Source organism: Prosopis cineraria, unplaced genomic scaffold (genome assembly GCF_029017545.1).
Source record: "Prosopis cineraria cultivar Desert tree isolate PC_DT_omini unplaced genomic scaffold, ASM2901754v1 PC1, whole genome shotgun sequence".
Lineage (NCBI taxonomy): Eukaryota > Viridiplantae > Streptophyta > Magnoliopsida > Fabales > Fabaceae > Prosopis > Prosopis cineraria.
Window position 1 is genome coordinate 54,621,199 of NW_026555332.1, and position 21,938 is coordinate 54,643,136.

Sequence of the window (21,938 nt, forward strand, 5' to 3'; positions counted from 1 at the left end):
ATAACGAAAACTTTAAATCAGTGCATTTGTAAATGTAATAAATTTATATCTTTCAAAAATTGACAGCTGTTATAACTTTGATTAATTAATCAATTTATATTTTCTAAAAATTTTCCAGCTGTAGCAAATTAATTTTAAAACCTTACTTTCCTGTGATTGATTTAATTAACTTGACCAGGTTAAATTCACCCTTAGTTCTCCTGTTGTTTTTGCCAACATAGTTCTGGGTCCGTTATCCATAAAAATAAATCTGGACCATTTAAATTAAATTTAAATGACCCAAATTTTTTTAATTTTAATTTTAATTTAAATTTATTAAAATAAAAAATTATAATTTTTATAAATAGGTTCATTATCAATCTAAATAGTATTGATTTAATTTAGGTGGTCTAATTTAATTATAACTTTTTAAATTGACTATCTATATATATTTTGGACAGTCCATATTCGATATGAAATGTGTATCTGCAAGGTCCAAATTTAAAGTTTTTATTTTTTATTTTGATGAATACAATATTAAAAAATAAAATATATTATATTTTAATTATAACTTTTAAAAAATATTTTTAAAAAATTATAAATTAAAATTTTTAAATCTGAACTATACAGAATACATCTGGATAGTCAATATATAAAAATATAATAATTTTAATATTTAATTAGATACTCTAAATTATATATAGACTAGATTAGTCAAAATAATATTTATTAAAAATTTTTTATAATTTTTATCTTTAAAAATATAAAATAAAAATATTAAATTATTTTTTTAAATTTAAGCCATTCAAATTAAAAATTTTAATGGTTCAAATTGCACTCAAGATGGTTCCCATAACCTCCCTCCCGTTTTTCTGACTTTGACTTTGATTTTTGTTTTTGTTAATATAAATTGATCTTTTTATAAAATAGGTTAATTCTCACTTTACATCAGATTATACAATGCAATACTAATAATATGTATACTAATAATATGTATAGTCCAACCCCATAACACGAAACGAGAAGCTGCGCGAGCGAGTCTTTCGCTTTCTTTCCGTTCCGGGGCACCACCGGAGACACTTAAATTCCAACACACTGTCACTGTGTGTGTCCTTCTATGGAGTCGTTTGCTCCTTTACTTGAAAAGACCCGAGTCCCGCAACCGTCACTGCAAAAGTTCGCCGTGATTTCAATATTTTCGAAGCTGCGATCATTGCCAAAGTATCTAGACCCTCAATCTGAACCCGGAAGAGATGCGATTGCTCAGTGCCTTAACTCCTCCTCCCCTGCCGTTGTAGACCAATCCATCCGTGAGCTATGCCGTCTTGTGACGGATTCCGTAGTGGGTATTTCTCGCGGGTTGCTTGAACTTCAATCTGCTCTTGAAGGAACCGACCCGAAATTCGTTGCGGTCTTTGTGAAAGGATTGGGCTTTCTCGTCCGCCTTGGTTTCCAAAAGAACAATGCCTCGTGGCGGTTCGGTTCCACGGATACTCAACCTTTTGTTAAGGTAAAAATAACACAGGGATTTTCTTTTTCTTTTTGTTGTAAAGTAATTTGACGTAACAAAGAATTGCATGATTGAGAAAGATGACCGCTGACCTGTCTTCCCATTTGAAATTCAGTGTTTCATACCTACTGACCTCCAACAGCACGAACTAGCAAATTTGGAATCAGTTTTGGCCTGTTGAGACCGTTAACTGGGGAATCTTGCAGCTTAAGTTTTAATGTGTGTGACAGGTACTGTCATGCCGGGCGGAAGTTCAACCTGAACTCCTGCAGCAAGTCTGTCTGTTTATGCTGCAAAATAAGAGACTTGGAATGATCAACGTTTGTGAATTTTTAAGACCATTATTGAATTTTTCGGTGTTAAGACTATTAGCTTCCGAGTCAACCTCTTCTTCATTTACAATGCAACTGATTTTGACTATGGCATCATTTTGTTGCTCATTCCCGTCTGAGTCGGTGCCTGTTTTTAAGCTGCTAACGGGATGCCTCAAATATCTTCCTCACGAGACCTCGGAAGTAAGCGTAATCGTGATAGAAAGCTTTGAACTTTGGAATACATTGCTTTAATTCTGCTTATTAGCCATTAGGTTTTATTTTTGTATTGGAACGTGTAAATAATTATATCTTTTCTTTAACCTTCTCAGGACCACAAGAAATTTGTAAATTTCGTAGAACAGATGGTAGAGGCACATATAGTGGTACTGAAAAAGTTGGCTGGAACAAGATCGGTATGGTCCTAGTTATTTATATATCACCCTGGTATTGTTACTGTCGCGAAGTTGTTTCCTTTATCTACGCAATACTATATTTCTTGTTCATTTATTGATTTGAATTTGACATTATCAGCTGGTCACTGAGGCTCAACAAAATGCTGTTGAATTCCTAGACACAGTTCTTTCTCTGGCCACTTGTCTTCAGTGGAATGGTGGCGGCAATGAGTACTTATTTGAACTCTCAAAGCGGTTGTTGTCTGTACAGAAAGATCATGGGTTGACATGGCTTCGTGGTTTATCATCAACTATGGTATCATTATGGACAATCCTTGTTCAATCAGAACTTGAACATGTTCAAATTTCTATTCTGAAACTCATTTCTACAACCCTGATGTGGAAATATGAAAATGGTAAGATTTACAGTAGCCATTCCACTTTTGCATTCCGCTCATGCATTCAAGTTGAACAGACCGTGTAACTGTACAATATTGAAAATTTAGAATTTCAACATCTGTGTTTTGAAATGCAATTCAAGAATACTTATAGAAAAGTTTATGCATTTCTCAAGAGACTGCTTGTGCTGGACCCGAGTTTCCTGCACATTGGGTGGACGTCTGTTCTGGGCTGTTCTAATCTGAATTCATATCAAACTTGAACCGTCCATATTTTTTAAAATAAAAATATTAAAATCAGAAAAACAATAAAGCATGGACTGTCCATATCTGACTTAGGTTGTCCAAATTACACATGTAAAGATGTGCAGGGGATCTATGATAGCTTATGCTTTTGCTTTTTTGTTCTTTGTGTGATGAACAAAATTCATGTTCTTAGGTGGTCAGTTGTTAACTATTATGGAATTGCCTTGTGCTTATCATCTGCAGAGATCCCAAACTCTTTCCTTATATAGTTCTAGATTGTAGATTCCCAATGGTCTTGCTTTGCAACATTTCTTCATGATTTATTTTTCTTACGCACAGATTCATTAAATAATCCTTGTACTCATGTTAATTTATATCATGTCCTAAACTTCCCAGTGTATTTATACTCACAATTATAATTACTAATGCAGATAATACTATTAGCAGAACTAAATCTGTCCCAATTGAAGAAATTTTGTTCCTCCTTCCTGTCATAAACCTTATGTCATCTCCTTCGAAATATGTGAAAGGACTGGCTACTGAATTGCTTTATTTGTTGGAGAAGCTCCTTGTTGAAGTGTTTGTGGCACCACAAAATGTACCAACCATTGAGGAAGTTCATTATCTCAGCACTCCAGGAATTATAATTTCAAGACTTTTGCGACATCTGTGGTACCAGGTTATGTGTCTGCTATGTGAAATTTATTTCCTCTGTTTCCAATGTGACACGTAATCTTTCTTTGGTGAATTGAAAAGTATGGTGTTTCATTATCTTTAATGGGATGTGCCAAAACTGCTTTATCTTAAATATTTACAGTTTGCTGACTCAAAAGTGCTTTGTAACTGGATCACGGTTGTTAGAATGGTGAAAATCGCAGCTGTTTGCAGCTATAAATTTAGATGGTTTTGAAATATCTTTTTGCTGTTTCAGGACAGAGAATCTTTATCTGGAATTTTCCTTCTGAATGTGAATCTGGGTTTCTCAAGTAATGAAGGTGTTAGTAAAGGCATGATAATGCATGGTAAACAGACTTGGGTTTCTCAAGTAAGAAGGTTCTGTTTATCAATTGTTAACCAAAGAAAATCAACATTGCCTCTCTCTCATTCTCAGGAAGTATTTTTGACAGGTATGGTACTTTGATAAAGGGAATAGTGTTTAGCTTAACATGTTAAAAATGTCAGGGATTGATGTATTCTCAATGTCTGTGCTTGTAGAAATGCCTTTGTTACTCAGCACTGTTGTTGGCATTCTATTAATTCATCCGTCGATGGGAGCAGCAGCTGTAGATTCTTTGGCTACCCTTGGTATTATGGATCCCAAATTGGGAGTTCCCTTACTGCTAACAATTATGTTTTACAGTAATATATTCACAAGAAAGGATGTTATGAGCCATGATATGCTGGTAACTTCTCCTTTTTGTATCCTGGATTGGTGCTTAATTCATTGAATTGTCTGTTACTTTGTCTCCATTTTTTGCGAGTACCATTCTGTTATTCTTTCATCTTTGTTGCAGCTAAAAATTTTAGAAATGTTGCCATCACTTGCTTCACACTCTGCAATGATTCCACTTGTAGTTCAAACTATCTTGCCTATGCTTAACAAAGATGCGGAAGGGTGGGTACTCTGCTAAACTGTCTATATTGTTTTTAGATTTTGTTTATTTTTCTTGAATTGTTGTGGTAGTCTTCGTGGTTATTTGCAGCAAAAGTGTGGTTCTATTATGGTGCATCATCTAGCATGGGGCTTCAAATATCACTTGAAGTCATTGATCTTCTTGTTTTAACTCTGAACTGATTTTACATTTAGTTGAAAACAGGGATCCATAATTACATTAAGAAACCCTCTTTTGAGATTCTTTTTTGCTGTGTTATTTTGTCATTCTTGATGGCTTCAAATAATATTGGAAAATGTTATTCATTTCAAGCTCATAATCCTGAGGTATTGTTTGTAGAAATTGAGAAATTTATTTGCAACTTCTCCTTGAAATGTTAGAGGGATAATTTTCATGTCACGTGTCTTGTATGATCTGTATAACTACCAAACAAGTTGTGGTTGTTTTATGAAGTCAAGATTATGTTAAACTCAAGTAATTGGTTGTTTTATGGAGTGAAGATTATGTTAAATTCAAGTAATAACATGGTTCTTTCTCGTTAATTTTATGTTTCTCTTGCCAAAGTTGGGTTCCTCTCTTTATTATTCTTATGTTTAAAAACAAAAGGCCTTTTAAAATTTTTGGAGTTCAATTTAAACCAACTTTATTATGTTTGCGCATGCAGTTTGTTGTGTGCCACAGCAACTAGATTGCTGTGTAGAGCCTGGGAAGCCAATGATCGAGCTTTTGGAAGTTTGGAAGTAAGTTTTTCATTGTGATCTTTGCATTACTGTTTAATGCTGCAGAGCCCTGCTATTTTTTGCATACAAAGATAAAAAATGGAAATGAAAAATTAACTACTCAAGAACATTTGACTGATAATTGACTGGACGAAAGACCAAGAATTAAAATTGGTGTTTTGGAATTAATTTGCCATTTAATACTTTAAATAGTTGTTGACATGCAAGGTTATTAGATTTACTTATAGAAGCTGTGTACTTAATTTGGCTTACCTTGGTATGTTAGGGAGCTGGGACTTAGAAGACTTAAGAAAGAGGAGGAAGGTTAAGGAGATTATTGAAGGGTTTCTCCTGATTATCTTTTGCTTCAAGAAACCAAGCTAGGAGTTATTGATGGATAGAAGTGGTACATGTATGGGAATTCCTAGGTAACAATGTGTTAGTTGGAGAGAAATATACTTGTAATAAAACTTAGCATATGACAGGTAAACTATATAAGCTAGATCTCTGTATCGTTCTAATTCTTTTGATTATTAAAACGTCCATTCTGTATCAAAGTGGTATTAGAACCACTCTCCTTGTTATCGCATTGAAGACAAGTTCCCAAAATGAAGGTTTTATATTGCAGACCAAGCTGTGAAAATGGAACTGGGCTAGTATACTCAATGTTTTCTAGTTATTTCTTTCGCTTGGTTGATGATTGAGAACCTCAAACAGCTCATGTCAAATCAAAACTTTATGCCTGATTTGAACTTTGTTTGATACTTAGGAAGCCAATATTGGAAAAGAAGCAATAATTATTAGTTGCATTTAAGCAAGATAAAGTTTCATGCTCTTTTTTCTCACTTTTTATTTTATTTTATTTTATTTTTGATTATGTGTGGAATCTTGGATTCTTATTTCCTTGAACTTGGAGCCTTAAGATGTTAACTATTTAGATACTGCTTGCTTGATTGTTACTTGCTGTTTCACTAAATTCTTATGGCTAATTGGTCTAATCTTTTCTTCATTCTTCTTATATAGGGGGTGTTGCTTGCGAAAGGGTTTGCTGATTTTATGTCAGATAGAGTTGTCTGTGTCAGCCGAGCCGCTTCCATCCGAGATGTTTGCCAGAAAAACCCTGATCGGGGTGTTGACCTTATCTTGTCTATTTCAGTATGTGATATCTATATACTGTTTTCTTGATTCTTCTTGTCTGGTGCATGCTTTTTTGAGATATCATGCTTTTGTGTTTGGATAACAGTCTTGCATTGAGAGCCCAGATCTGGTAATTAAATCTATTGGCTTACAAAGCCTTGCCCACCTTTGTGAAGCTGATGTAATTGGTAATTTGCATTTTACTTTTAATCGGATATCCTGATATTTATGGATTTGACTTTGTGAATTTCTTTGTTTACAATTAAATTTTTTATTGTTACTATGTATCTTATTTGTTCAGATTTTTACACTGCTTGGGTTGTCATTGAAAAGCATGTGAAAGATTACCTTGCTGATCCAATTCTGGCACAAAGGTAAGCATGCTAATCAGAAGCTTTGATCCCAAAGTAATGTTTTCACTATCGCAATCTCAATAATCTTGTGTTTGGTATTCTGGAATCCTGGATGTGGAAGCAGAAGCGGGAGTAGAAAGTGAATTCTAATTTTGTCATGTTTGATATTGTGGAAAACTATTCCCAAAGGAATCAAGATTCCACAAATTCGAAGTATGGGTTTCCACCACACAATCCATGAAATTGTAACGCTCTTTGCATGGAAACAAAGATTTGAGGTCCTATGGAAAAATTCTTCAGAAGGACCTCTCTCCCCTCTCTTAGTTCTCTCTCTCTCCTCCTCTCTTCCCTCCCTCCCCTCTACATCCTCGCTTCCTCCTCTCTCTTGCTCTCATTTTTTTCATAATGTTATTTTATTTATAGTGGTATTTTTGTCTTTTCACATCTTAATGATTCCTTGCTATCAATTTAATAATCATGCCTAACAAATATTGTAATAGAATTCCATCCAGTTTCCCTTACATACCAAGTGATGCTTTGGGCCTAAATGTTCCAGTTCATTTAGACCAATTCTTGTTTACTTTACCTATTCAAATTTCTTTAACCCTCTGTTTGGTTGGGAAGAAATTATGGGAGGAAAGAAAACTAGAAGAGAAAACAGCAGAGAAAACACATTTTCCCCTATTTGCTTGAGAAGAAAAAATTGAAAGGAAGGAAAAGTTGGGAAGAAAATAAAGAGTGGGTCCCACTACTTTTTCCTCTCACATTTTCTCTCCACATGTGGAAAGATTTTGAGAAGGAAATCCTTATTCTAATATTGCCCTCCTTTTTTCTTGATCTTCTTGGTTCTCAACTTTCTTCTTTACACTGTTTTAAACTAGCAACATCACACACATATTCATCTCTACTTTTATGACTATCATCTTCATTTTTGTTTAAGAAAAAAAAAATAAGCACAGTAATGTGAAAGACTTTCCGTTAGAAAATAAATCAATATTTATATATTTTCTTTTTTATCATTCAATAATGTAGTTAATTTGATTTTTTATGGGTTATTACATTTTATTTTTAAAAAAATTATCTGTTTTTATTTTTAAATAAAAATATATCTTGCAAATTATTTGATGTTAAAATATTGAGATGGTCTTATTTTTTCCCTTCAATTTATTTTAATAAAGATAATAACCTAAGACATATAATATATTTTAATATAAGGGTACTGTTTTCATTATATCATGTGCCTATTCTCTTTTCTCCCTATTTTCTCTTGTTTATCCAAACGAACAGGGTGATAGTATTATTTTTCAATTTTCTCTCCTCTCATTTTCTGTCCTCTCGTCTTCTTTCTTCTCAACTTTTTTTCCCATCCAAACAAAGCATAAAACTCCTTCCAGCATACTGAGCAGGCCTTGAGGAGGGTAAATTTTTTCCTTGAAAAGAGATAAATAGTAGTTTGGATAGGTTATGCTCAAATTGAACAAATCCTCTAGCTATTGGCATTAATTACTCTTGAAAATATTAGTTTCCAAATCTTTTTTCAGACATATGTCTTCTTTTTGTTGACCCTCTAATGGAACCCAAGGATATATATATATATATATATTTATGGATCTGTAATTCCTGCTATGATAATGTGTGGAAATGTATAAATAATATTTATTGTAAATATTTGCTGTTATTAGGATTTATAGTTTTATATGATAGGATCATATAGTTTCAGTTATGTTAGGGATTTATTTTGTTTTTATTCCTTTTCTCTGTACATCCCTAGAATCTCGGCCTAGATAGTGGCTTTCCTCATGTGTATAGTCAGTCGAGTTTCAAGAATGAAAGACAATTTAGTTCTGCGATTTCCTATTTATGGTATAAGAGCATGAGGAAGAAGGAAGAACTGAATCATCGGAGACAGAGATGGATTTGAACTCTCAATCTGAAACTCACCATAAATTTGAGTCGACTGGCTTAGAGGGTTCGTCTAATGTGGGCTCGCGTCAATTTGGGTCCTTAATGACTGGTCAAGAGAGCTTGCTCGTTTTGTTGTCTCAGATAGACTTGTTGGCGTCAACTATAGAGAATGGGCCCAGTTTGTTTGACTTGCAATAGAGGGTTGTGGCAAGTGGGGTATGCGTCAAGCGAGTCCCAATGTCCAGAATCAACGAACATCAAGGTGTTAAAGTCTGGAAGGCCGAAAACTTCATGGTATGTTCATGGCTAGTGAACTCGATGTTACTAGCTGTGAAGAAAAGTTTCTTATTCCTGCCAACAGCTTGAGAGATATAGGAAGCTGTGAAGGAGGCTTACTCCGATGGTGAAAATGCTTGTCAAGTGTTTGAGATTAAATCAAAGTTGTGGCTAATGAAGCAAGATAATCGTGACCCAAGTGAATACTGCCTTGAAAAAATGCTTTATGGCAAAAACTGGATTTAATTACCATTGAGGAATGGACCAACTCTGAAGATGCTGCTAGGTTTCAGAAGATGATTGAGAAAGAACTTCTCTATGAATTACTAGTGGGACTCAATTCTAGCCTTGATGATGTCCGTGGGAGAATTTCAAGCCTAGAACCTTTGCCATCTGTTCGTGAGGCTTTTGCAATGATTGAAAGGGAGTATTCATAAAGAAAGATAAGATGAACCTGTCTCTCAAACTAGTACTCTTTGATACCTCAACATTTGCTCTTGCTGCCAAGTCTAATGATTCTAGAAACACTAAAGGATGTCCTACGTGTGAATACTGTAAGAAGGTTGGTCACATAAAGGACAAGTGTTGGGATCTCTATGGCAAAACCCTCGATTGGAAGCCAAGAAAGGTAGAAGCGTGGCTATATTGCTAAAAGTTCATAGGAGATGGTAATAGTTCTCCTTCCTTGGTACACCCTCAAATGATCAACTAAATAGAATCCTTGAGATGCTTTTGGCTCTACAAACTAATAGTAAGCAATCTGTTAGCTACTGTGGTTCAAAGAGGTGATTTTTATAAAGCCTTAGCCACTATTAAACGAGTATGCACTGGAAGTTGTTGGATAGTAGACTTAGGTGCTTAGACCATATGATTGATAACATTTAAATTGTTCACAACATATGTACCTTGTAAAAGGAACTTATAGTTAAGATTGTTGATGCTTTTGAATCAGTTATTATTGGTATTGGGAGTGTATGAATTTCACCTACTCTCACCTTACAACATGTTCTTCATGTTCTAAATTTAAAGTGCAGTTTACTTTCTGTGAGTAAATTGGCTAAAGATGAAAGGTTCCATGTTGAATTCTTTGCTACTTATTGTCTTTTCTAGGATCTACTAATGGGGATGACAATTGGCAGTGCTAAAGAGTTGACGGTCTCCATTACTGGATGAAAGTGAAGTCAGCAGAGTTAGGTCATGCAATAAGGTGTCTCTCCCTAGCACTAATGAGTTGGAGTTGTGGCACAAACATTTAGGTCACCCTAATTTCAATTTATGTCAGAAATGTTTCCTTCAATTTTCAATAAATATGATTGTTCTCAATTCTATTGTGATTCTTGTGAGAAAGCAAAACATCACCGTACTTCTTTTCCTCATTTGCCATACATTGCATGCAAACCTTTGACAACAATTTCTAGTGATCTGTGGGGGCCCTCATGAACTCCTAATAGAACCCACTCAAAGTGGTTTATCACCTTTATTGATGATCATTCTTGTGTCAGCTGGGTATTTCTTTTAAAAGGCAAATTTGATGTGTCATAGGTGTTCATTGATTTTTATCATTGATTAAAACCCAGTTTCACCCTTCCATTCAAGCTCTCCATCCTGACAATGGCACAAAATATTTGAATAGACACCTATCTCCTTTTCTAGCTTCAAATGGAATTGTGCATAAAAGTATTTGCCTATATAGTCTTAGCAAAATGGTATTGCTAAGAGGAAAAAAAGGCACATCCTTGAAGCAGCCTGTGCACTTCTCTTCAGTCGTAATGTTCCCAAATATCACTGGGATGATGCTTTCCTCACTACAACTTTTCTTATTAATCGTCTTCCAAACCGTACTCTATCTTATCAAACTCTCTTGATGTTCTACACCAAACACATGACAATCCCTACTTGCAAAACAAACTTCCCTTAAGAGTTTTGAGTGTACTACCTATGTCCATCTTTATCATACAAATAAACTGGATCCTAAAGCTGTCTGCAGTATTTTCTTGGGTTATTCTGCCACTAAAAAGGGTACAAATGTTTGGATCCTCTCACAAATGGGTTTTTACCATTTGTTATGTCACGTTTCATGAAAATAAACCCTTTACTCCCAATCTACAATTCAAAGGGAGAATTGGAATAAATTGCAGATTACCATGAGTGACAACACAAGTGAACTACCTGAAAAATTCCTATACCTCACCATTTGGCCCTTGACCTCACAGATCTTGACCACCTTGGCCTAGAAATTGAGGCCTACAACACCAATGCCACCACCATCCTATCTGCAAACATGAGTGATGTGCCAAATCCTAGTCCTAAAGAGAAGGAGAAGTCTAAGACAGGGGGAGATACTAGATTTGCACAGACCTATACATGAAGAAACAAGACAGGTAAAGAGATTCTTGCCCTAAGCACTGATCAAGAGTCAAAATTGGATGTAGGTCAAAAAGAAGATAGTGGTGATATTGTGGAAGCGTCAAGGCGTGATGATAATCTTGATTTACCTATAGCTGTGAGGAAGAAGCTAAGAGCTTGTACTAGGCATCCTATCGAGAAATTTGTATCCTATTAGGCATTGTTTGCCAAATCTTGTGGATGTACTGCTCACCTAGATAATGTCATAGTACCAAAGAATATTGAAGAAGCCTTGGCTGTACTTGAATGGAGACAAGCTGTAATGGGGGAAATTGAGGTGCTGACAAAGAATGACACTTGGGATATTGTAGAGTTACCTTCATGTAGGAAAGCAGTTGGCTGTAAGTGGGTTTTTACACCCAAGTATAGTGCTGATGGAAGTCTAAACAAACATAAGGGAAGACTTGTTGCTTAGGGTTTTTCCCAGGTATATGGTATAGATTACACCGAGACTTTTACACCAGTAGCCAAGTTAAATACTGTCAGAATAATTCTCTCACTTGCAGCCAACCTTGATTGGCCATTACATCAATTAGATGTGAAGAACGCTTTCCTAAATGGTGAGTTAAAAGAAAGAAGTATAGATGAAGTTACCTCCTAGGTTCGCAGGGAGAAATCAAATCAAGTATGCAAGTTGAAGAAGTCCTTTTATGAGCTAAAGTAGTCATTGAGGGCTTGGTTTGAAAGACTTACATAGGTACTCAAACAGGCAAGGTTCACACAAGGTCAAAGCAATTACACGATGTTCTTCAAACACCGAGGTACTAAAACTATTGTATTGTTGGTTTATGTGGATGATATGGTTCTTACAGATGATGATCCTGAAGAGATCGAAAACCTTAAAAATGCATTAGCCCAAGAATTCCAAATAAAAGATCTTAGAGAAACGAAGTACTTTCCATGTATGGAGGTGGCAAGATCCAAGAAGGGACTTTCTATTTCCCAGAGAAAATATGTGCTAGATCTTAAAGGAGACTAACATGCTGGGATGCAAACCTAGTAATACTCCTATCTGGATTTACAAGATAAGTAATGAAGAGGACCTTGGCAAGTCTAGTGATATGGGCGAGTATTAACGTATGGTGGGAAAACTGATTTACTTGTCACATACTAGGCTAGATATTGCCTTTGTAGTTGGAATGGTAAGTCAACACTCACATGACCCTAAACAAAAACACTTGAATGAGGTCTACAAAATTCTCAAGTATTTGAAAGGCACTCCTAGAAAAGGTTTATGATTTAAGAAATTTGAGAAACAGAATGTAGAAATTTTCACAAATGTAGATTGGGTGGGTGACCAGGAGGATAGAAAATCTAAATCTAGATATTTGCATGTTTGTTTAGGGAAACTCGGTTACTTGGAGAAGCAAGAAGCAGAGTGTAGTTGTCGTAGTACTGCAGAAGCAGAACATTGAGACTTTGCTTTAGGGTGTGAAGGTATATGGATCAAAAGAGTTCATGAGGAACTAAGAAAAAATGTCAACTTCCCTATTACTCTATCTTTGACAGCATGGCAGCAATTAGTATCTCACAAAATCCATCCAACATGATAGGACTATACACGTTGAGATAGACAAACACTTTATCAAAGAGAAGATTGATAGTGGCATCATCAAGATGAGGCACATACTAACAAGGGAGCAAACAGCTGCTGTTCTCACCAAAGGATTAACTAGAGATAAGTTTGATCATTTCATTAACAAGTTGTACATGATTAACATCTATGTTCCAACTTGAGGGAAAGTGTGGAAATATATAAATAATATTTATTGTAAATATTTGCTGTTATTATTTTCTGTTATTAGGATTTATATGATAGGATCATATAGTATCAATTTATTCTGTTTTTATTTCTTTTCTCTGTAAATCCCTAGAATCTTGGCCTAGATAGTGGCTATCCTCCTGTATATAGGCAGTCAACTTCGAGGAATGAAAGACAATTCAGTTCTTCAATTTCCTCTTCATAATGGAACCCAACATTGGATATTTCTCCTTCTGTCCCTCTTGCAACCTCACCCAAATTTCTAATGCCTGGGTCTTAATCTTCTCGTTTCTTACATAAACTTGCCGACCAGAAGTCCTATTAATACCTGGCTTATTCTCTCTGTTTCTTCTCTGTGTTATTTTGATTGATCTGTATCAATGTATCCACTTCACATGTTAAATGTGATTGTTTATTGGTAGAAGATATTGCCTTATAATCTGCTATTGTGCCAGCATTTGCCTTTTACTGAGATGGGGTGCCATGGATGCTGAAGCATATTCAGAAGAGGCAAAAGGTGTGCTGCAACTTCTATGGAGTGTTGGTAGCTGTAGGCATGCTGGCAATGAGATACAATGGGAAAAAGCAAGAATCGCAGCCTACAGGCTCTTATGCAGTACGAGGTTTCTCTAGTGACCTGCTTGAATTGACATTGACAATTTCTAAGCATAAACATATTTTTCCAATAATGTTGTACTGCCTTACTTTTTCAGGTGTCATATCTTGAAAAGAGTATACCAGATTTTAAAAAGAGGAACTTGGAGTTGCTATTTACGGAGACAAGTCCCAATGTACTCTGGGTTATGGACGACATTCAAGTCAAAATTATAACATATGAACACATGTAAATTATTTTCTACAATCAATTTACTGACTTGCTTAGAAATGAGATGATATGATTAAATTTAATAACCTGTCAATTTTCTTCAGAAATCGGCGAAGATTAATCAAGGAGAAAAGAGTTACAGGGAGTAAGATTGAAAAATTGATGGATGTATTTCCTCGGGTTATTTTTTCTTCAGGTACTTAATAAAGAGAAATAAAATGTTAAAGCCTTAAATTGATAATTCTCACCTATCTTAGCATTATTTTGAAAATAAAATTCTCAGCTTTTGCTGAATTGTAAATTGAACTATTAGTAAAGTCTCTTCTCATTTGCTGATAGAAATTGATTAACTGAGCTAGTTTGATTCTTCAATTTATTAATTTTATCAATTTTTTTTTTGACAATTAAGCATTCTATTTGCAGGGAAGATAAGTGAGGCTAGAGAGTTACCTGGTGCTGCCTTAGTATGTCTGTCTTTCACTCCGAAAAAAGTGAATGAACAGCAAGGACAGAAAGTAAGAGCTATAAATATCAGATTTATTCTTGGTTATCAAGTACATTTTAAAGCTACATTTGATATGCAGGTTTCCTAAAACTGTTCACGAATAAAGTGTACCACATTTCTGATATAATTTTGCATTAATCTTCATTTCCCTTGCCATACGGTTTCCACAAAATATGGGCAACTCAATCCCAAGTACACCCATGGAATTTCAGTTGTCCCATACTATCTTCTAATGTTTGTTCCGAACACTTCATTGATTGCTGGTGCATTTCATTCTGTGATCAAATTGCTTGGGCAAATGATTCATTTAGTTAATTAAGAATCTTTACACTAAACATTCCCTTAATCTGATATTATTGGCATTCAGGGAAGAGATGTACATGCTGAGTATGTAAATGCACTCGTGGAAATGGCTGGTTCACTTCAGCTCTCAAGAAATATTTTGGTGGCACTTATGGCACTACAATCATGGAAATGCTTCATGCGACGTTGCATGAGGGCTTGCATTTTATCCTATGATACTAAAGCACAATCTGCTGTACTAGATAAAACTTCTAAAGCTGCTAATGCTATCCTAAAGGTTTAATATTTTGTTTCGTAATTGTATTCTTTTTGGTTGTATTTAGTTATCTGCATCCACTGCACAATCATGTGCCATATCTGATTCAGCTTGCTTATTATATACTTGCAGAGTATGATAGCCATAGCAAATGAAGCTATTCCTAGATGTGCTGAAAATATTGCATTGGCTGTTGGTGCTCTCTGTGTGGTGAGAACTTGTTTTTAAACATTATGGAGTCTGACTGTTTGGCAAATTTTCATGCCAAGCATATGTAACTGATAAATCCAGTGCTGCTGGGTCATGTAAAATGTAAAGGCCCTTTGCGGAATAGTAGATCTTGTAGCTTTGTTGGGAAGTGTATTTTTTCTATGTGGATGGTCATAGAAGCCAGTGTCATCTTAGATTGTTATGTAACTCAGTTCTAGTGGCTGCTGCAAATTGAAATCTATAAATAATCACTTGGGGCTATGCTTGGGAGAAGGATCATCAAATTAGTTAGTCAACTTTGTTGACCATTTTAATTGGTAAGTTTCTTATGATTAGCATCAAATATCTATGATCTGACCTTTCTTGCCATTGTCAGGTCTTGCCTCCTTCTGACCATACTGTGAAATCTGCTGCTTCAAAGTTTCTTTTGGAGTGGTTGCTCCAGCATGAACATGAACACCGCCAATGGTCTGCTGCAATTTCCCTTGGATTGATCTCAAGTTGCCTCCATGTAACTGATCATAAACAGAGATATAATAACATCACAGGACTTCTTGAGGTGCTACTTTTCTTTTTATGGGTTAACTGACTGTCTCATGGTCTCCCATTTTTTGACTGTCTCATTCTTTTGTTTTTTCTTTTTTCTTTTTTTTTTGGGGGGGGGGGGCGGCACAGGGGTTTCCTGATGTATATTCAGAAGTCAAAACACGTTTGGTTCTGTTTTTGACATTATTTGTTCCTTATTGAGAGCAATCTAGTAGTCAGCATTGAATAAAGCCTTAGACAGTTAGACCACTGGATATTTCTATTGAAAACAATACATTTTAAGCAATCAATAAATTAATACTGCTTGTTTACCATTTCTATTGATCATGGTATATCTAGTTTGTTGCTATTTTCAACTTCTGAAATATTTATCCTTTTTTTTTTACCCCATTTGTTCTTTACTTGTGAAATTCATTAGTTTGTACATTATTTTTTTAATTAAGAAATTTTATTACCTTTGTTAAAGCATTGTACCATTGGAATTTCAATTTAATAGCAATTAAAAATGGGAGACGGCAAATCTAGGCTTTTCACCATGTTTTTTCTGCCTTTTTGTGCAATATAACTTTTGTATTAAGGAGATTGAATCTCCACTCATTTCTTTGCTTGTATGGGTGATGATTCATTTAGAGTTGGAACGTTCTAAGAAGGATATTTAAACTCATTGTTATACCATACTGATGGTGTGAACTCTCAGGTTCTACTTGTTAGCAAAAGTTCCCTTGTAAAAGGAGCATGTGGTGTTGGCTTGGGTTTGTCATGCCAAGACCTTCTTACCAGAACTGGAGCTGGTAACGACTTTGGTGTGAAGAATGACATGGACAAGGTTCCAGAGTTTGATTTACTGGGGAGAATAGTTAGGGCTTTATCTACAACAATGCGCCAGATTACTCGATCTTCTTCTGATGTGCTTCTCAGCCTATGTACCAGCTTCTCATCTGTGAATACTGAATTATTTGTAGTTCCACCTGATAACTGTAAAGACAAGGAAGAAGATATCTGGGGGGTTGCTGGACTTGTTCTTGGCTTGGCTTTCGCCATTAGTGCAGTAAGCAGAGCTGGAGAGCAAGATTCTGTTCTCAAGATTAAAAGCTTGGTAATCTCCTCAATTCCATATGTAAACTCGCAACTTCAAAGCACTAATTTCCAGAATGAAGAATCCAGGGTTGTTTTATCAGTAGGATCCTGTATTGCAATTCCCATTATAGTGTCATTTTGCTGGAGAATGGAATTGATGGATGAGATTGAGTTGGACCACATAGTGATTGGCTTTAAAGAGTTGATTTCTGAGTTAATCACTGTGAAAAAATCTGGCATGTTGCATCAGAGTTTTTTGATGGCTTCTTGCTTCGGAGCAGGGACACTTCTTTCATGGACACTGAATGAAGGGTTTCATTCTACTGAGGTTGACCATGTTAAAAGTTTCCTGGAGCTGTTTAGAAAATGTTACTCTGATCCTTACCCATCTTTTGTGAATCTGGGTGGTATGCTTGGAGTGGTCAATGCTATGGGAGCAGGTGCTGGGATTTTGGATATGCAAGCTGATTATCAGAATAAGGTATTTTGATAATATTGATAGCATCTATCTTATTAGGATTGTTAACTTTTTTCTGATCACATTTTTAAAACCCACACTTGCTACTTTATGCGCAACAGGCATCTCCTTCCACAGGCCTTCTGCTCAAAGGCTTTGACTATGAATCATATTTGACATCATTGGTGCAAGAGATGTTTCTCCTGGCTCAAAATTCTGATGATAATCAGCGGCGACAGTTTGCTTCCTGGGCTCTGTCTTTCCTTCAACATCATTTACTATCCAAGGAATTTATGGATGTTGATGGTGATAGGAAAGCATCAGAAACTAATTCAAAATCTGTTTCTCAAAGTTTTTCTGAGGACAATGTGGTTTTGCAACTTAGCTCGTGGCTTACAGATTTAAAAAATGAGGTAGGCGTTTCCCCATAATTTTTTAGTGAATTGTTTTGAAATTCTTTTAATAATTGTATCTTTTTAGTTGCCTTGTGTTAGTTTTTTTTTTTTTTCTTTTGGTCCTTCTTCCTTTAAATGAAGTTAACATTGCATTATATACATGGATATGAGTCATCTGCTTTTGCATAGCGACCAACATGATCTTCATTTTAGTTGCTCTTGTCTATTTTGTAAGTCATCATTACGATGTTCTATCACATACTCCCTCTTTTCCTTTTTACAAGAGACACATAACCAAATCATTAACATAAATATGGTTAAAATTAGTTAATCTTAAATGTGTTACAAATTTAAAATTCTTTCTGAAAATGCCATTATTAAATGTTTGACAATGACTTATTAGTGGCACTTAATTATTCCCTATAATTAATGGGGGCATAATGGGAATAATGCAATAAATGCACCAGACAATGGTCTCATGTTTGTTATATTTAGGAACAAGAAAACACTCCCATTTGTCGCTTATTAAAAGGAACAGAATGCTTGCTTTTGTGACTTACAAACAAGTGGCAACAATTGTAGATTTAATTGATTTTTGCTTCTGATCATCCTAAATTACCCTTTTCAAAATATCGATGCATGTTAGAATTGTAAAATTTATCCAAGATTTAGGCACTATTACGTTATGGGAAATAATTTCATTTAATTTTCTCATTATATCTCATACAGGTTCTGACTGGCACTATTGTGCATGTTAGCACTGTTGTTACTGTATTGAGGTGCCTTTCAAAAGCTCCCAGATTGCCAAGCTTGAATTGGGGAGCAATTATCAGGCGTTGTATGAGATATGAAGCCCAGGTAGCTAAGTTGTTACCAGCAGATTCTTATTATAAGAAAGGAACTTTAAGAGAGGAATGCTTACAGTTTGCACTAGCTCATGCCAATCAATTTGATTCACTTTTAACTTTTCTTGATGAGCTATCTGAGTTTTCCAGGTTCAGGACTCTTGAACTACATCTGCAATCATATCTACTAATTCATCTAGCCGACCTTGTAAAAGTGTATTCAAGCTCCAGGCTTGAGAAACTATTCAATGATGTGTGTAATCATTTGTCTTCTGCTACTTCATACCAAGACTCTGATACCTATCAAAAGAGCTTGTTACGCACCTCATGCTGGAAAGGACTTTATCAATGCCTAGATGAAGTCTCTTTGGATGCTCTTGATATATCTCAAGTTCAGAGGTGCATGGAAGTGCTATTTTCATTGTTGCCGGTGTTACAATCCTCTAGCAGCATAGTGGCAAAGCAGGAAAATTTCGTAGATGAGTGGTCTGAGGCTGTGAGATGCTTAGGGAAAGCTCCGCAGAGTTGGTTGTTAGATTTCCTCAAGGTATGTAAGCATTTAATTATAATCTTGATTTGAATTTTCCTATACTCGTTATAATTTTGTAGCATATTTCATCTTTTCCATTGTCTGGGAACTTCATGAATTGTTTGAACGTGTTATTTTGTTCATTCAAGTTTCCAACTCTTTATCCTCCTTTGCTTTGGTTTGAACTGATAGTCAGATAGAGATCAAGCATATGATATATAAAATGCCTGTTTAAACTCTGTATATTGTAACCCACAGATTTATATACATGTTATAGGTTTCACAAGAGAGGTTTGTTCAAGATGTTGACAAATCTATTGAAGCCTGCAAAAAGATTTGTGCTAAGGCAAAGCTAGTGAAGAATGGTTCTCTGCCATTTCTTGAGCTAGGAAAGATGAAATCTTACGTATTGAACTCCAAGTTACAAGGTCAGTTTACTAAGCTGTAGGATGCTATTATTTTTGGTCAGGAAACTCGTTGCAATTGTTTTTGATAGCTGCTGTAAAATCATTTGTTTGATAACTGTCTGAAAAGTGGAAGCATATAGGATTGGAAATGCACAGCAGGTTTATGCTAAAGAATAATTTTTGCAGGTCTCTGGGATGTGCTCATTGAGGTTGTGGCGGCTCTGCACCATGCAGAAGGAAGTGTCAAAAGACAGTGGCTTGTTGATGCTGTTGCAATTAGTTGTGTGTCCCCTTATCCTTCCACGGTAGGAACGAAGTATTGATATTTTTAGTGATGGATTTTATTGTATAAAGTTTTAGATTAAGCCCGCAGCACTGAAGACCGAGGCCAAGATGTTGAGGGCCTCTTTGTTTCGTGTTTTTTGTTTTTGAAACAAAAAAATTTAAAAACTCGATTGGATAAGTGTTTTGGATTTAATTGTTTCCAAAACTATTTTCATTTTTTGCATTTAAAAGCCAAAAATAGAAACATTTTGAAGTTTTTTATTTTTTTTTATTTTTCTTGTTTTTAAAATACACTATATTTGGTTATTAGAAATTACAGTTAGCTTCGCTATTAGTCACCAATGACCAACATTACCAGCCAATTTTGAGAAGACACCCAAAGAGGCTCTAAATCGTTGCATTTTTAAGTTTTCTTTTCTGTTTTTCATTTTTGTGTGGGAATCAAAGTTTCTATTATTCAAAAACTGCAAAATGTAATGGCTGTTATAATTTAATTTTTATTCAACAGTTTTTATTATCTCTTTCTACTAACTTTTTTTAATTGGGACACGTGTTCATTCTTACATCATCATTCCCTTTTCCTTGCTATACCTATTATACACAGCAAATTAGCCGTAAGCTGTCATCATTAATCAGTCATTTCTATTGCTTGCTGTATCCCTTACATGCATATCCTTATTTATTCTACAGGTTCTGCAGTTTATTGGTCTGCTATCAGCTGCCTGTTGCAAATATATGCCCGTTATGATTGTGGATGAACAAACAGTACTGAATGATCTTCCAGTCACCCTTACGTCTCTTTTAGCAGACCAAAGTTGGGATATTGTTGCGGAATCGGTTGTTTCCCTTCTTTATTCATCAACAGAACGTATATTCTACTGGGCTGCAGAGATTGCAGATGGTAATTATATGCCTAGTGCCCAGCCCATTGATGAAAGTGAGGATCATATGGCTAAATTGCTGTTGCAAGTAATGCATCATACATGTGTGTTGTTAAAGGGCTACTTGCCGTTGGATAAGCAGCTTAAGCTTGCCAGTTTCGATGTTTCTTAATATATGATGAACATTACAGAATTTCTAGGATACTTTTGAAGCAAAAGCCAGAATCATGTCCTATCATAAATCCTTCATTTAGAGGAACACAATTGCCATCCCACATATATCAGGACATTCTGGGAAATTTCCAAATGTTGGTACACGGGTTTTGAAAAGGCCAAGTGTTGTTCACTCAGCCATGAAGAAATTCGGGTCTTAATTTATATCCTGCCAGTCTCTGAATGGTAAAATATAGTGTTGAGCAGAAGCGATCCATGTTAGAAAGCCGGTGGGAAAACGTGTCATTTTATTCCATTCTTGTATGAGCCTGTGACAGTGAAGTACTGCAATCTTTGGTACGGTACTTCCTGTGAGATATGTGCCTGTTGTGAAATTATTCAGCCAATATTCTTGTACATTATAGAAACTCTTAACTCTAGGCCAAATTGACACCTGGGTATGTTGTATGGATAATCCTTCTGGGTCTGTTTATTTCCATTGTATTTTAACGTTACCGGCATCAAGAGGGAAAACATGTAACTTGATTTTCTCTTATAATATGTGTAAACTGAACGAATTTTTTTTTCCTTCTTCTGTTTCTTCTATATTCTCTTGGTGGATGTTTTGATAATACTGGAACGGACGCTTGAATTAACTTCAATTAACGAAACAGTACATTATGGAGTTAATGGAAGTGGAAGTGTGACAGGTGGATGAACAATTTTGTTGCGATCCTACAAGAAGATGAAAGGATGACGGGCCTGAAGCCGATGGTTTCCCCTGAACCAAAAGAACAAACCCACTAGGAGACGGAGTTACCTGGTACGCTTCTCCATGTTCTCTCGTCTCAGGCTCGGGGTCGCCTAATTTTTTTGATCATTTGTTCCCTTCCCGAAACCTGGCTCCATGTCACTTGTGGGTTCTGTGGGCATCTTGAAAGAGGGGATAACACAGTTGGACATCCCAAAGGTTCAAAGAGAATGTATACAAGTATAATATCACATTTTAATCCAAAACTGTGTTGTGTTTGTGTCTTTTCTACTTACATACCTCATTTCTAACCAAATTTTATTTGATGTGGGATTTTTTTCCCCATTTCTCATCAAGTCAACTCATACTTGACATCTATAGTGCCACCTAACAATACAGTCAACCTAATTTGTTCAAACTTTAAATTGCAAAGTTTTTGCTTTTATCTCCTTCGGATTTCAGAGCAATGCATGAAACTGCCACTTCCAATCCTCATAGCTTC

The 21,938-nt window shown here is 35.5% G+C and overlaps 1 protein-coding gene across 1 annotated transcript; it reads left to right on the forward strand.

The window, feature by feature from the left end:
- Positions 1–1,004: 1,004 nt before the first annotated feature.
- LOC129315011 (protein RST1) lies at positions 1,005–21,273 on the forward strand. The gene is given in 26 exon segments (XM_054958505.1): positions 1,005–1,489; positions 1,720–2,004; positions 2,133–2,216; positions 2,335–2,611; positions 3,271–3,518; positions 3,771–3,966; positions 4,055–4,242; positions 4,354–4,454; positions 5,117–5,192; positions 6,195–6,326; positions 6,415–6,496; positions 6,610–6,682; positions 13,466–13,611; positions 13,614–13,633; positions 13,724–13,854; positions 13,941–14,032; positions 14,260–14,351; positions 14,709–14,921; positions 15,033–15,110; positions 15,487–15,669; positions 16,354–17,214; positions 17,313–17,603; positions 18,315–18,977; positions 19,237–19,387; positions 19,553–19,671; positions 20,342–21,273. Coding segments are annotated over 26 exon segments (5,538 nt in total). The 5' UTR covers positions 1,005–1,096; the 3' UTR covers positions 20,705–21,273.
- Positions 21,274–21,938: the final 665 nt, after the last annotated feature.